We start from the raw sequence: 12,818 nt of genomic DNA, 5'->3' as shown, positions 1-12,818 counted from the left end.
TCCAGGTTTGATCCTGATGTTGTCACAAATGCTGGCTGCTTTCATCTGTGACTTTTTTCTTGAAAGTTTTTTGCTTAATTTTGTTTTCCTGTTTCCAAGGAGGGTGAGTTATTTGAGAAAGTGAATGAGGGCAAGTGGCAATGAAGTGTGACTTCTGGTCCTTGAGCTCAGGGCTGCGGTGAGCGGGGGCAGCCGGGTCCAGGAAATCAGGAAATGGGCTTAGAGCATATGTTCAGAAACATTGTTGGACCATCAGCAAAATTCTTCTTGGTGAGGCTGGTTTCTTGGGATTGATATTGTTAGACTTGTTTCTTATTAGAGTAAGCCCTGGTAGAACAAGTTCTTTATTCTGAGAATAATATTATCTTATAATCTTTACAGTGGAATGAAACCTAGAGAGGGATTGTTAGTGTGTGATTGGGACCCAGCCTTCCATCTCCAAGGGCATGCTCCATAATACTGAGGGCCAGGAGGAAGGGCCAGGGAAGGGAAGACTTCATCCACCTTCTCTTTCCTACCTGGTAACAGCTGTGCAGGAAGGCCACCTGTCAGAAAGGACGCCACCCCGTGGGCGGTGGATGCTGTGCAACCCACTCTGTGTGTGCTCTCTCCTTAGAAATGCTAAGTCAGTGTCTGTACCTCCAGGGAGCAACTGTGACTTCAACAATCAATGGCCCAGGATGATGACTTTTCTCAGTGGGTGAACATACAGACCCAGGTCAACAACAGTATTATTCCTGGTGGCCAGAGCCGGTACAGACAAGGCTTTGCTACCACTGACGTTCTTTCCCTGCTCCTCTTTTGGTGTCTGCGTCTCTCCTTGTCTTTCTCATCTTTCTCTACCATGGGAATGTTTCTGGGCATTGACTGAGGCTGTGGGGTGAACTCAGGGGCTTGCAGGACATTTACGTCCTTTGACTTGTCAAAGGATCAGTGTTATGTTTGAAGCAAGATAGGAGAGCATGTAATTACTTGAAAAATCTAACAGATACTTTCTCCTGTAAAATTAACTTAAACAAATCACATACAGAAAGACCTCTCATGTTTCCCTTGTAGAAAAAATTAAAATTTCCATGCCAATCAGTCCTTCTAAAAATAAGCTGTATTCAGGCCAAGCATCTGTTTTAATTACATTTCTTTTTTGCTTGACAAGTTACACACACAGTATGAAAATGAGCAGTGATGTGGGAACATTGTTCTACACAGCCTGATGTGGATTCAAATGGTGTCTCTTGCTCGGAGAGCAAGCCTTGGCTCCAGTCAAGTGTGGCAGCCGTACCTATCACTGGGAATAAGAACTGTGTGACACAGGCCCGGGTACAATTTTAAGGATCTCTCTTTATTTTCATCCAATTCTATTGGCCCTGCAAGGTATTTTAAGGTATTTTAACAATATAACAACAATGCTGAAGGGTGTGCTGCCTCCTCTAGAAGCGCATGGTTCCCTCCAGACAACTCAGCCACTGCTGACAGTGCAGGTCCATCTCCATACAAAGCAGGGGTCTGCATGCCTGTGTCCATTTGGGCATGTTTGAAGATGAAATGGACCAAGAGAAAGTGCTAAAACCATAGAAAATTTCATTTAATTTCAGATTCTTATTACATCCCATTTTTTGCTATAACTTCTGGTTCTGTGAGCAATACAATTCCTAAATGGCTGGACTATGAGCTTCCTGAGGGCAGGTCTGTGCTCACCAGGGACCTAGCATGGTGTCTGCCCTCTGCACAGTGAAGTAGTATGTCTATAGCCCAAAGCAACCAGCTTCCTGTACGTAGTAATCTAGGTAGAATCAGTATGATCCTCAGCTCAGAAGTGCTCTGAATAACTTCATCGTAACCTTGAGAAAAACAAACAAACAAACAAATTTGAAGTAAAGCTCCTAGTAACACTCATCCTTGGCACTACCAAGTAATAGTGCCAAGATGAAGGATGATAAGAAGCCTCTTCATGTGTCTGCTAGAGCTTAGCTTGCTCCTAATGGCACATGGCTTTCTTGAGCCGTTGGGCCTATCGCAAAAGTCTCAGAGGCCCCTGCTCCCTAGAGGCCATATCCAGGCAAACAGGCAGCACACAAATCACCAGACAACTTGAGGTGATGAGCTCTGTAGGAAGACAATGCAGGGGCAGGAGAAACCAGTGACAGGGACAGCCTGGAGAACTTTAGAGGAGACCTTAGCCTGTGCACAGAGCTTGCAGGAGTGAGACTGCTGTCTGCAGGAGTCTGGAAATGATGTTCCAGGGACAAATGGAACTTCATGTATTCTGGGAAGTGTGTAGAGCTCAGGCCAGTGAGGTGACTGGGTCAAGGAGACAGGTTCTGAGGCCAGGATTGCAGCAGCAAGGACACTCGACCCCAGCTGGGTGAAACTGAACTACTGGAGGCGGGGTTTAAATAGAGAGGACTGAGACCTCCCCTCTGTTCAACTGAGTCTGCATATGGAAACAGAGCACCAGGCAAAGGCTCGACTCTGGGGCCCTGCACAGCTGAAGCAGGTGTGCTGGCTCCCAAACAGCACCAGGAGACAGAGCTGTGAGCAGGCAGCAGGAACACGCAGGCACTGGTGGCAAGAGGGTCCTTGGCTTCTGGTGCACCGGCTGCACATCCTTCCTGGACGCTCTGGGGTCATTAATCCCCAGCAGGGACTCCATTCACTGGTATGGATAATGATACGACTATGTGGTGAGAACTAGAGCATTAGCAATGCAGTGCTCTTGGGAAGGCCTCGGCATGAACTCTGCACTGTGTTCACTGTCACCATCCTTGTCATGGCAGTGCCATTGTGATTAAGTCTCAGGGCTGCACCATGACCGCTGTTCCTGCCCTTATGAGTGCTGCCCATTGGGCTATTTGGTCCTGATCCACTTCTGTGGGGTTTGCAAAACAGGCCAACATGGTGACATTGGTACCTTCGTACTGTAGGTTAGTTCTGTGCCCACCAGCTGTGCCTTGCAATAAACAGACACTGGTCCAGAGCTTTCTCAGGGTCAGCAGTAATGAGCCCAGGAGAAGCCAGACACTGGTGACACTGTCAACCTTCAGTGGATTAGTTCTGATGTGTTTGAATATTTATGTATTTCTATCTCCTACTCCAGACCATGGCCAGGAAATCTTCCATTTATAGAAAATAGCATTGTCTACAACATGTGCCTGGTAATATTGAGTCATAAAGATTTGAGAACAAACAAAAAATAAACAACTTCCTCTCTCAGTTCCTGTAACATGATTGCAGCACCTTGGGTGGAATGCAAACATTCAATCCTTCTCCATCACATGGCCTTCAACACTCCATAATCACTCCCATTTAAGTCTGACTTTAAATGGAGAAATGAAGGAAGGTGACCTGAAGCCCCAACGAGCATGCAGGTCTGTGTCTGCCACTGCAGAATCCAGTGGTGTATCTCCCACTGCCGGCCTCCTGGCGCAATTTTCAGCAAGCAGGGCTCAGCCGCCAACTGTAATGTGTCTGACAGAAGGAACAAGAGGTAGGAGGGGACGTGATGACACTCACGCTCAGCCATCCTCACACTGGCTGGGGCATGGGTAAAGTGTCTGCGTGGAGTCAAATCTGAAGTGGTGGATGAGGAGGAAGACAGGTGGCTCTGCCTCTATGGCCAGCGGCCAGTGGCTGTACTGTCAGTGGAGGGTGCTGGACACTTTTGTGCTGTTTGCCAAAGTCCCAGGGGAGGGACCACACTAAAAAATTCAGATTTTTTTTTTAGGTTTTTTTTTTTTTTTTTCCGGTACTGGGAATCGAACTCATGACCTTGCACCTGTCAGGCAGGCGCTGTGCCACTGAGCTAAATCCACAGCCGAAGAATTCAGATTTTAACTCAACCAATATCAAGTCCTTACAGTATGCTGGGTGTGGTGCTAAGGTGGCTCCATTTAGGGCCAATTCCAGGTATAACTTCTCAAAGGCCTTAGCATAGTGCCCAGCAGAGGGAAGGACTCAATTTTAACAATGCAGCTGAGAATAAATGCAAAATTAGCAATCTTGCTGATTGGTGATATTCTTTGGTAAACTGGTATAAATATGACCTTAAATGTAGTTTTTATGCTATCGAAGTCATTATAGTGGGAAGATTAAGAACCTGTAAGATATGTATATATATATGATATATATATCATAATGATCATAACATATATCATAATAATACCCAAGAATATTAGAACTACTATGATCCTATATATGGCCCAGCATTCACAGAGGTGACAAGTTGTTGTTCCTGCCTCCAGAGGCACCTGCAGTCTGAGTCACTGCTGTTACTGTGAGTTGCTAACTGGGCCCTGAACTTATGGATAGATCATCACCACATTGCCAAGGAAAAATCCCTCAAAATTCAGTGAAGAAGGAACATGCTGTCCTCATCTCCAAAAGGACCTCCTGGAGTTTTATTGATCTGAGCTCCGGCCCCACCAGAAGGTTGCTCTTGGCTGGGCTTTCCAATCTGCCAACATCAGTGTTGTGGGCTGGATGACTGGCAGGGGAGGGTAGTGGGTGCTCAGGGTGTTAAGCAGCAGCCCTGGCCTCATACATCAGTGGCAGAGGGATCTCCTGCCCAAGTTGTGAAAACCAACATTGCCAGGGTCCCTGACTGATAATGTCTGTCCTGGACAGAAAACAGTGTCCTGGTCACAGTCCTCACTAGTTGTGACTGCTGTATTCTTTGTCTTGCTCATTACTGAGTGGAGACAGTTCTGAGCCACCTGTGTGCTGGATGAAGAGGATGCTCTGTCTCCCTGACTATTGTTCCTCAAAATGAAGCAGATCTTTTCATGTATAAAGTGTACAGGGATTTGGATGGCAGAGTCTACAAGCCATTCAATTGGTGGCTTGGAGAGGTGTAGCTGAATTTGAGTGGCAGGAGCACATTTGCTAAGCCGAGAGCCATGTCACACACCAAGTAATCACCTGCTGTACCCTTGGGGAGTCACAGTAGGAAACACACTGATGTGCTATTACCTAGTCCTTCTGTTCAGAGGTAGGAATTGTGCTAATCATCAACAGTCAGCTGATACAGAAAAACCAAAGTAGTTCACTTATATTCTACCTAGAAAATGCTAAAGAGGGAGTGGCCTAGATTCTGCTAATGATATTCTCATGACTAGGAGGCCACCCTACAGAATGAGCTCTTTGCCACAAAACTGCTGGCTCTTCCATCTTTGGAGAAAACCCAGACAGTGATCTATACTTAGACCAATGATGGATAGATTATTGCCATTCCAGGAAGTGGCTCCGGTATGCTTCTGAAACAGTTTTGGGTCTACGGTGACATATGAGTCCTGAGCTACATCTCACAGAGAAGCCCACAGTTTTTCCACGGTCCTGCTCCTTCCTGTGGTGGTTCATTTAAGATCTTCCAGACAATAAATCATGACCCATTGTAGTCTCAGGAAAATCCTTTCATGTCCACCAGCTAAATTTGTTCAGGAAAATTCAAGGCTGGAAAAAAAAAAAAAATCCCCAGGAAGGTCTGTCTCTTTCTTCTACCATCACCCAGAGCTACAGTGCTCGGCTTCTTGAAAGAGAGAAGAGGGCGAGTGTGAGAGAGAGAGAGACAGAGACAGAGGCAGAGGCAGAGACAGAGAGAGACAGAGAGCTGACTTGCTGACTTCAGGAGGATCTTTGGTGAGGGTTGGATGTGGGAGCATTGGGGGAGGACAGGCCACTGCCCTTGTCAATGGGGCTTGTTTGCAGGGCATAGTAGTGGGGTGTCTTTGGAAGGGCACTGGGGCTGCCAAGAGGGCCACACAATGTACTTGTTTCTCTGTAGTTGCTGGCAAGAGTGTTTGTTTCTAGGATGGCTGCTGATCATCTGATAAAAAATATGAAGAATTTCTATGAGAAACAACCCACACAGAAAAGATTCTAAGAAGCCTGTGTACACTGATGAAGCACATGGGAAATATGTTTCAGAGCATAAATAAAACTCTCTCATCTAAGGCAGAATACAGTTTCCTATCCACCACTGCTGCATCTGGACACAGGGCCAGCATCCGGCTCTGCCATGGTGGGCATCTGTCTAGTTTCTCTGTAAACTCCCCCAACAGCGAGGTGGAGAAGCAGGGAAGAGAAACCTGCATAAGAATCCAGATCTAGAAACACAGGGGTGGTGTCTGTGCTGTGGAGAAAAGCAGCTCCTACCCACCCAGCCTCTCCTGCTCTGGCCTCCACTGAGCGTCCGCTGTGACAGCTGCCCTCCAAAAGCCTTGGCCAACATCCCCAGGAGTTCAACCATGATGTGGTAATTCCTGTAACCTCCCCTGCATGTGCTCAGGGCAATGGGCAGGCAGAATCTGGACAATCCACCTGTTGGACCCACACATTAATTGTCCTTCCATGTTAAAACATTTCTTTTTGTTTGAGAAATTAAAAGATCATTTTGTCAGAAAGCCATCAGTTCCTAAGATGTTTTGGTTAGTGTCTTTTTGCCAGCACTAAGTGTTTTCACAGCCCAAGAAACCTGGGGCAGATGCCACCCGTGTGTGTGCACATACTCGAGGGGTGGCTCTTGAAACCACTTGTGTTCAGGAAATGGCAATGGAGATGAGGGCAGCTCGGAGGATGGAGCTGACCATATAGCCATCGTGCTGGGCAGTGTCTTCAGAGCCCAGGAAAGCCACAGGGGTGGCCATGACTCCTGCTACACTCCTACTTGACATAAGTTCCATCTCTCCCCAGACATTCTTGGCAGAGCTGGGGCAGCACACATGCTACAGACATGTTTGGGAACAAGCAAGAACCCACCAGTCATGACGTACAGCCTTGGGCCTTGTCCCTCAGGACCCTTGAGGGAGAGTGGTGGGCTTTATAGAGTCTCTTAAAGTCTAGTAGAGAGAATATACTATGCTCCTTATATATGTTAGGTTCTTATTGTAGGATAGCTCTGGGGTTATTCCACATTTTACCAACTAGAAGATTCTAGAAAATACTATTTCAGACTTTCTAATCAAATGTTTAGCAAACAAAGCTAAAGTTAATATATAGAGATTTGAGAACAATATATATGTTCTTGATAACTGGAAGTAAAACCACTACCTCTCTGATTAAGCTTCTGCAAATAATATTAGTCTACACTAATTTCTTGGATTACTTTTTGGTGGTCAACCCTTCCTTTTAACCCCCCTTTCTCTTTCCTTCTCTTCCTGTCTTCCCCCTTGCCAAGTACCCTGACCACCCCTCAACACTATTTTCTCAAAATGCTGAGAGCTCAGAGTTATTCTTGGTGTGTATTATACATAAGGTACTAATGGTGCTGGTTCCTACATGTTGCATATGAAAATATTAATGGTTTGCAAAACAACTGTAAATGGATGGTTGACCTCATCTCAAATCTAACTGAACTCTGTCATACCACAGCTCAGAAAATGGCAAGCAGAGAATGTTCACTTGTGCTCCCGCGTTCCCACTGATGCTCCCACATACATGCACTGTGCTCACACACACTATGCTCGTGAAGTGAGCCTTCCTTACCTTCACAGCATACTCAGCATCGGTGGCTTTGTGCACACATCGCTTGCATACCGAGTAGGAGCCCACCCCGATGTCCTCCTTGATCTCATAGCCGTCAGTGAAGTGGATATTGTTCCCGTGCAGCTGCTGCAAGAGACCGAGGCAGGAGAGAGCTGTTCAGTGCTCTCTTGAGGAGGCACGTGTACCCACAAAGCCAGGGAGTGTGCTGAGATAGTGAAGAAATGGAGCAATGAAGCTACAGGGTTCCTTCGCCCAAGGTCTAGAGCTATTTAGTGATGGTTCTAGATTGAAAGTTCAACTTTTCTGGTTTCTTGTGCTAGGACACTTAATATTTAGACAAAAGATTATTCTGTATCCACTGACCAGCCTTATTTCTCCCAATATTGTGAGGAAATGGGAGTCAACAAGCAAAAAGGCAGAAACACTTGCAGGCACACGGCACATGGCTCAGAAGCCCATGTCCAGAGAGTGTTTGATACAGACACCTAACTGGAGTCTAAGCCCAGCATCTGAGTACAGTCTGCTCCCGGCCTACACATGAGGTTCTCATCTACCCACTCTTAACCTAGACAAATGTCCCCAGAACAGACACATTGGGCCTTCACTTCACACATCCCACAAGGCCACGGGAGAGAAATCCTGGGGAAATTCAATGCCACCACCCAATCTACCTTGAATAAGGTAAGTTTAATCTAACTTCCTAGAACTTTCTGTATATAGTACCCATGTGTATATGGTAGAAAAATCTATAAAACATCATCTTCATCGGCCTCCCAAAGACTTGGCACCCACAAATCAAACAGCTACCTTAGGGTATCAGCTTGACTCCACGCAGTAAAGATACCTCTGGCTCAGGACACCCAAGGGGATATCTCTGATACCCATAGTGACATTCATGTCATGGTCTTTTCTTACTTCTTGAAGATGGATATACAGCAGGGGCAGAAGTAATGGCTCACATCAGGATGGCAAAAACCATGGCAACACTCAATAACAAGGGAAGGGCCAGGGAAGACTAGGCATCTGACAGTCACCACCTCAGCACCCAGAACCCTGAGATAAACAATCACCACCCAGCCTTGGCAGCTAGCACACCGAGGAGGCCGATTCATGGAATCATCATTGCTGGGCATCACCTGAATATGTCTGATGTCTCACCCACTGGAGCAAACGGAGTTACCTGCACAATCGGGTGAACAGGAGCCTTGTTCAAGTCTTGCTGCAAGGGTTCCTGGACCAGGCTGGAGGCCACAAAACTGAATCCTCTGAACAGATGATGCGCATTGGCACTAGGGGGGACACCAGGTGAGTCTGTGGGAACAGTGGCAGAGCTCAGGCTTCAGGGGAGTGGAGTGAGCTCGGGAGAAACGACGGGGTGCATATGCACATGTGATATGTGCATGGTGAAGGAGACGTAGAAAGCCTAAATCTATGAAATGGCTTTGTTTCCAGTGGTGCCAATGGTTTGATTTTCAACTGGCCAATATACGTTAAGCAAAAACTTTAGGGTAATCATTGACCACATCTTTTACTTTGCTACCTTCTGAATTTCCTAATAATATTTATTATCACAATCCACCACCCATACGTGCTCTAAACTGAGAGAAAGGGTGGCCAGCGATCCGGGGGGATTGCCAGGGAGCAGGGACACCACGTGCTATGCACCTACTCTCTAGGTCCAGCAGGCAGCATGTGCAGGGCTGCAGCCAGCAAGGACCCAGCTTCCACTTTCTGCCCACATCTCGCTTAGGACATTGGGAAAAGTTTTTCCAGCCCACAGCATGCCAGGAGAATGAAAGGAGTTCAAAAGTGCGACTGCGGTATGACCAATCCGACTTCCCGTTCATCACTGAGTAAAACAAGAGGATAAATGGCCACAGGGGGCAATATTTGCGTTGTATATAACAGACAAAAAGCTACACTCTCTATTTTGCAAAGAGCTCCTAGAGATCAATGAAAAAGTCAGGACCCCAAAGATGTGCTAATAGCTATCAAATGTGTGCAAAGATGCTCAGTCTCTCAGATGTGTGGGCATATGCATATTTAAATGAGATTGCAATTCTGCCTAAGGAGTTACTAAAAATAAAAGTAATCAGCCACACCCAGATTTGGCAGGGGGCAGGCAGACTTAGAGCTGAAGGAGGGAGCAACATTCGTACTACCTCCTTAGGTGGGTGGGCCACGGCCACCACAGTTTACGCGTCCTGTGGAGGTCCGTGCTGTTTTGAGGGATTTATCCTGCAGGATTTTTTTCAAAAGTAAATTAATGTAGAAAATGCTTATTTCAGCAGTATTTGGTATAGCCAAAAAGGGGACAACCTAAAGCCCTCCCCTGCATAATTGGGTCCATGCATATCCAGGAGCTTAGTAATGCTTGTGATTAATTCTAGGAAGACTGTGATAATCAGATGGTTAAGTAGGCATCCAGAAGGAACCGCTAGGATAAAACCCGCCCATGATAATCAGATGAGAGGCAGCTGTGTAAACTACTGACACAGATGCATGCTCCCAACAGCTTGCCAAGTGAAAAAGAAAGATATAAGCCGTAGAACAAAATGGAGAACATGCACAGTGTAAGAAAAATATTTAAATATATGACAATGTATAGTAAATTGAGTACATGAATGTAGTATATGGCAAATTCGATGATGTGTAAATTAATATTAAAATATAGCCTATATCTTAATTTTCCTTACAAACACATGTAGAAATTTAAAAATACATATTACATATAAAGTTTTTAAAACCTGCATATATGTGTTCTCTATTTCATATATACCCTAGAATCATTTACCCGAGATGGGTCTGGAAAGGCTTTTGCCCGTCTACTTTCTATCTCTGACTGTTTCTGTCCTAGACAGTTCAGTTCTGGCCCTCACGGGGGCAAGCTGTGTGCGCTGGGTGAGGCACCTGCAGAGAAAACGTGGCTTTTACCCTTCTTTATTCTGTTGTGAGGTCGGGTTATGAGGGCATTTCCTGTGAAATCCAGGGCTGAGACCATACGCTGGCAGGATGCTTCAAGGACTTGGGCTGGTCTTCAGCATCATGGACACAGAGTCAGCCAGACCCAGGTCTTTGCTCGGCACTTGTGACCTTACAAAGGGGCTTCACAAGCAACGCAGGTAGACAAGACCACAGGGCCATGGAACTAACGTGACCAGGGTTGATGGGAAATAAACTTCCAACATCCTGGTGAGGGAAGTTTAATGAGGAGACAAGGTACAGGTGAGTATGTTTTAGGACCTGAAGCTATGCCCCAGGAGAGAGCTGAGGTTGCACAGTGCTTTCATTTCCCCACATACAATTCTAGCTTTGAGGTCTGGCTCCTCTTGCAACCCCCCCAGCTACCGTGCACAGCAATAAAGTCTCCATCAAAAAAGAGCAACTTGACAAATGGATACAGCAGGGTTTAAGCAATCTTCAAACCCCAGAGGTGCTTTAATATTTTCCCTTACGGCTGCAGATTTGAGAACTTGAGCCTGTTCTAGGACTTTGGCTGAGCTGCGCAGTGGCAGATCGGGATCTGTCTTACATACACTGAAGGGAATGTGTGCGCCTACAGAATACAAGTCCTGTTAGTGGAAAATCTGTAGATCAAATAAGCAGCAGCTGTCGACCAACAAAGATATAGGAAGTGTCCGGCACTGCCCAATATGGCCACGGACTTGTACCTCTTCCTGCATGCAGATGGAGAGACAGCGAAAGTGCGAGAGCAGTCAAGGGGTCTTTACAAGTTAAAAAGCTGACATCTGAGTGGTATGGCTGTAGCAGTTGAATATGAGTGGTATAAATAAAATTTGGAATGCTTTATAATCATGTAAGGGATGTTGATTTTTAGCAGTGCTTACAGAAGACCAGAACTATAGGATGGATAAGAAGAAATGTGAAACTAATTGCCTAATTACCTTTAATGACCCTATGAAAATTTTCTGATCTGTGGAATGTGTCTCATGGTTTTCATATCTTAGATTGGTGTCTCACACCAGTCAGCATGCCCCAGTGAGCAGCTGATGTGTGATCAGGGAGCATACACTAGATGACCTCAGTTTAAGAGTGAAAATCAATGACAAGAAACACCCTTTGTGCATCCAGAGCCTGAAGTAGATGACTGGTAGATTATCCACTCCATAAGCCTCACATTGCTATGGCCGCCCTTTAACCCACCCATGCACTCACCTACCTGCTTAGAGAATCTTGCCCTTTTATAAAATTAGAGTGACTTTTCTGCATCTTTAGCATTCCAGTTACTGCCTACCTCCATGTCAAAATGCATGATGTGACAAATTAACTTGAAGCAACACTGATTGAGAATCTGAGATAGTAAGGAACCGAAAGCTAATTCTGGGTGGTGCTGGAATGCACTGCGTCTAAATATGTTTTTCTTAGGCCAATATTACAATTGAATTTTCTCTGTGCACATAAGGCTTATGAGGCGTATGGTTACACTGGCCAACTAGGCTGGAGTCTAAATTTTCCATGAATAATACAAAAAGCACATTGTATGAATAATTTAGAGCTGACTGCATTAGCATCTTCATACCCAGTGGCATAAGTGTGGTCTTGCTTTGAATATTTTAAGCACACAGCCGCACATGATGGCAACTCAGGAAGCAGAACTTCCCCCAGCCGGGACTCTCCAGGTTGCAGGGGTGTGCAAACACACGGACAACCTGCTCCTACTTGGGGCTATGTACCCTCTTGTTCTTTTACCTTCAGGTCAGCCACAGGAAGAGAAATAAAATGACCTTTTCCGGTGACCTGTGGAATCCCCAAACCCTGACTCATCTTCCCAATGTTAGAAACTAAAAAGAAATCCTCTTCTGCAAACTGGGTTAACTGTGTCATTGAGAAGGACTGAGCCCAACACCTGGATGATTTCTCCTCCTCCTTTGCTCCTCATTAACATGCAGCAGAGCTTTAGGGAAACCTAAAAGCCTCCTCACTGATGATGGTTCTGGTTTTCTCTGGGGTTGGCATGGGACCCAGAAGACAGAGTGAGTAACCTGTCACGGCCCCTGGTTTACGTGCACCAAGTCAGGCACTCCTGTTCTTCCTGCCTTGTGCTTAGAGCAGGAGTGGACCCAGGTCCCAGGCACATCCTGCTGCAGGCCCACGGCCCTGTCCTTCTGGACTGGCTCCCACTCACCGGCATGCCTCAGTGCACAGCAGCCCGGACCCATGGGAGATAAAGGGTTTTCTGTGCTCAGACCTAGAAGGGACAAGAGGGTTCTCTGTTCCTGGATCCAGAAAGCATGAAGGGGTTCTCTGTTCCAACTTTACCTATTTAATGCTCATTGTTGATCTTCTACTTGTTTCAAGATTATCTTTAAAAATGCTGGGCA

At 46.0% G+C, this 12,818-nt stretch overlaps 1 protein-coding gene across 3 annotated transcripts in view; it reads right to left on the bottom strand.

Moving 5' to 3' along the window:
* Positions 1–12,818, bottom strand: part of Rps6ka2 (ribosomal protein S6 kinase, 90kDa, polypeptide 2) — a 276,424-nt gene that overhangs the window by 18,544 nt on the left and 245,062 nt on the right. For all 3 annotated transcript variants that reach the window (XM_013517373.1, XM_005390652.2, XM_005390650.2), the window contains 2 exons: positions 8,657–8,787; positions 7,477–7,602 (listed from right to left, as the gene is read on the bottom strand). In XM_013517373.1, coding sequence (XP_013372827.1) covers positions 7,477–7,602; positions 8,657–8,787 — 257 coding nt within the window. The remainder of the gene's footprint in view (positions 1–7,476; positions 7,603–8,656; positions 8,788–12,818) is intronic.

Source organism: Chinchilla lanigera, unplaced genomic scaffold (genome assembly GCF_000276665.1).
Source record: "Chinchilla lanigera isolate Chin_1 unplaced genomic scaffold, ChiLan1.0 scaffold00038, whole genome shotgun sequence".
NCBI classification, from domain to species: Eukaryota; Metazoa; Chordata; class Mammalia; order Rodentia; family Chinchillidae; genus Chinchilla; species Chinchilla lanigera.
This window is presented reverse-complemented; position numbering and strand designations above follow the sequence as displayed.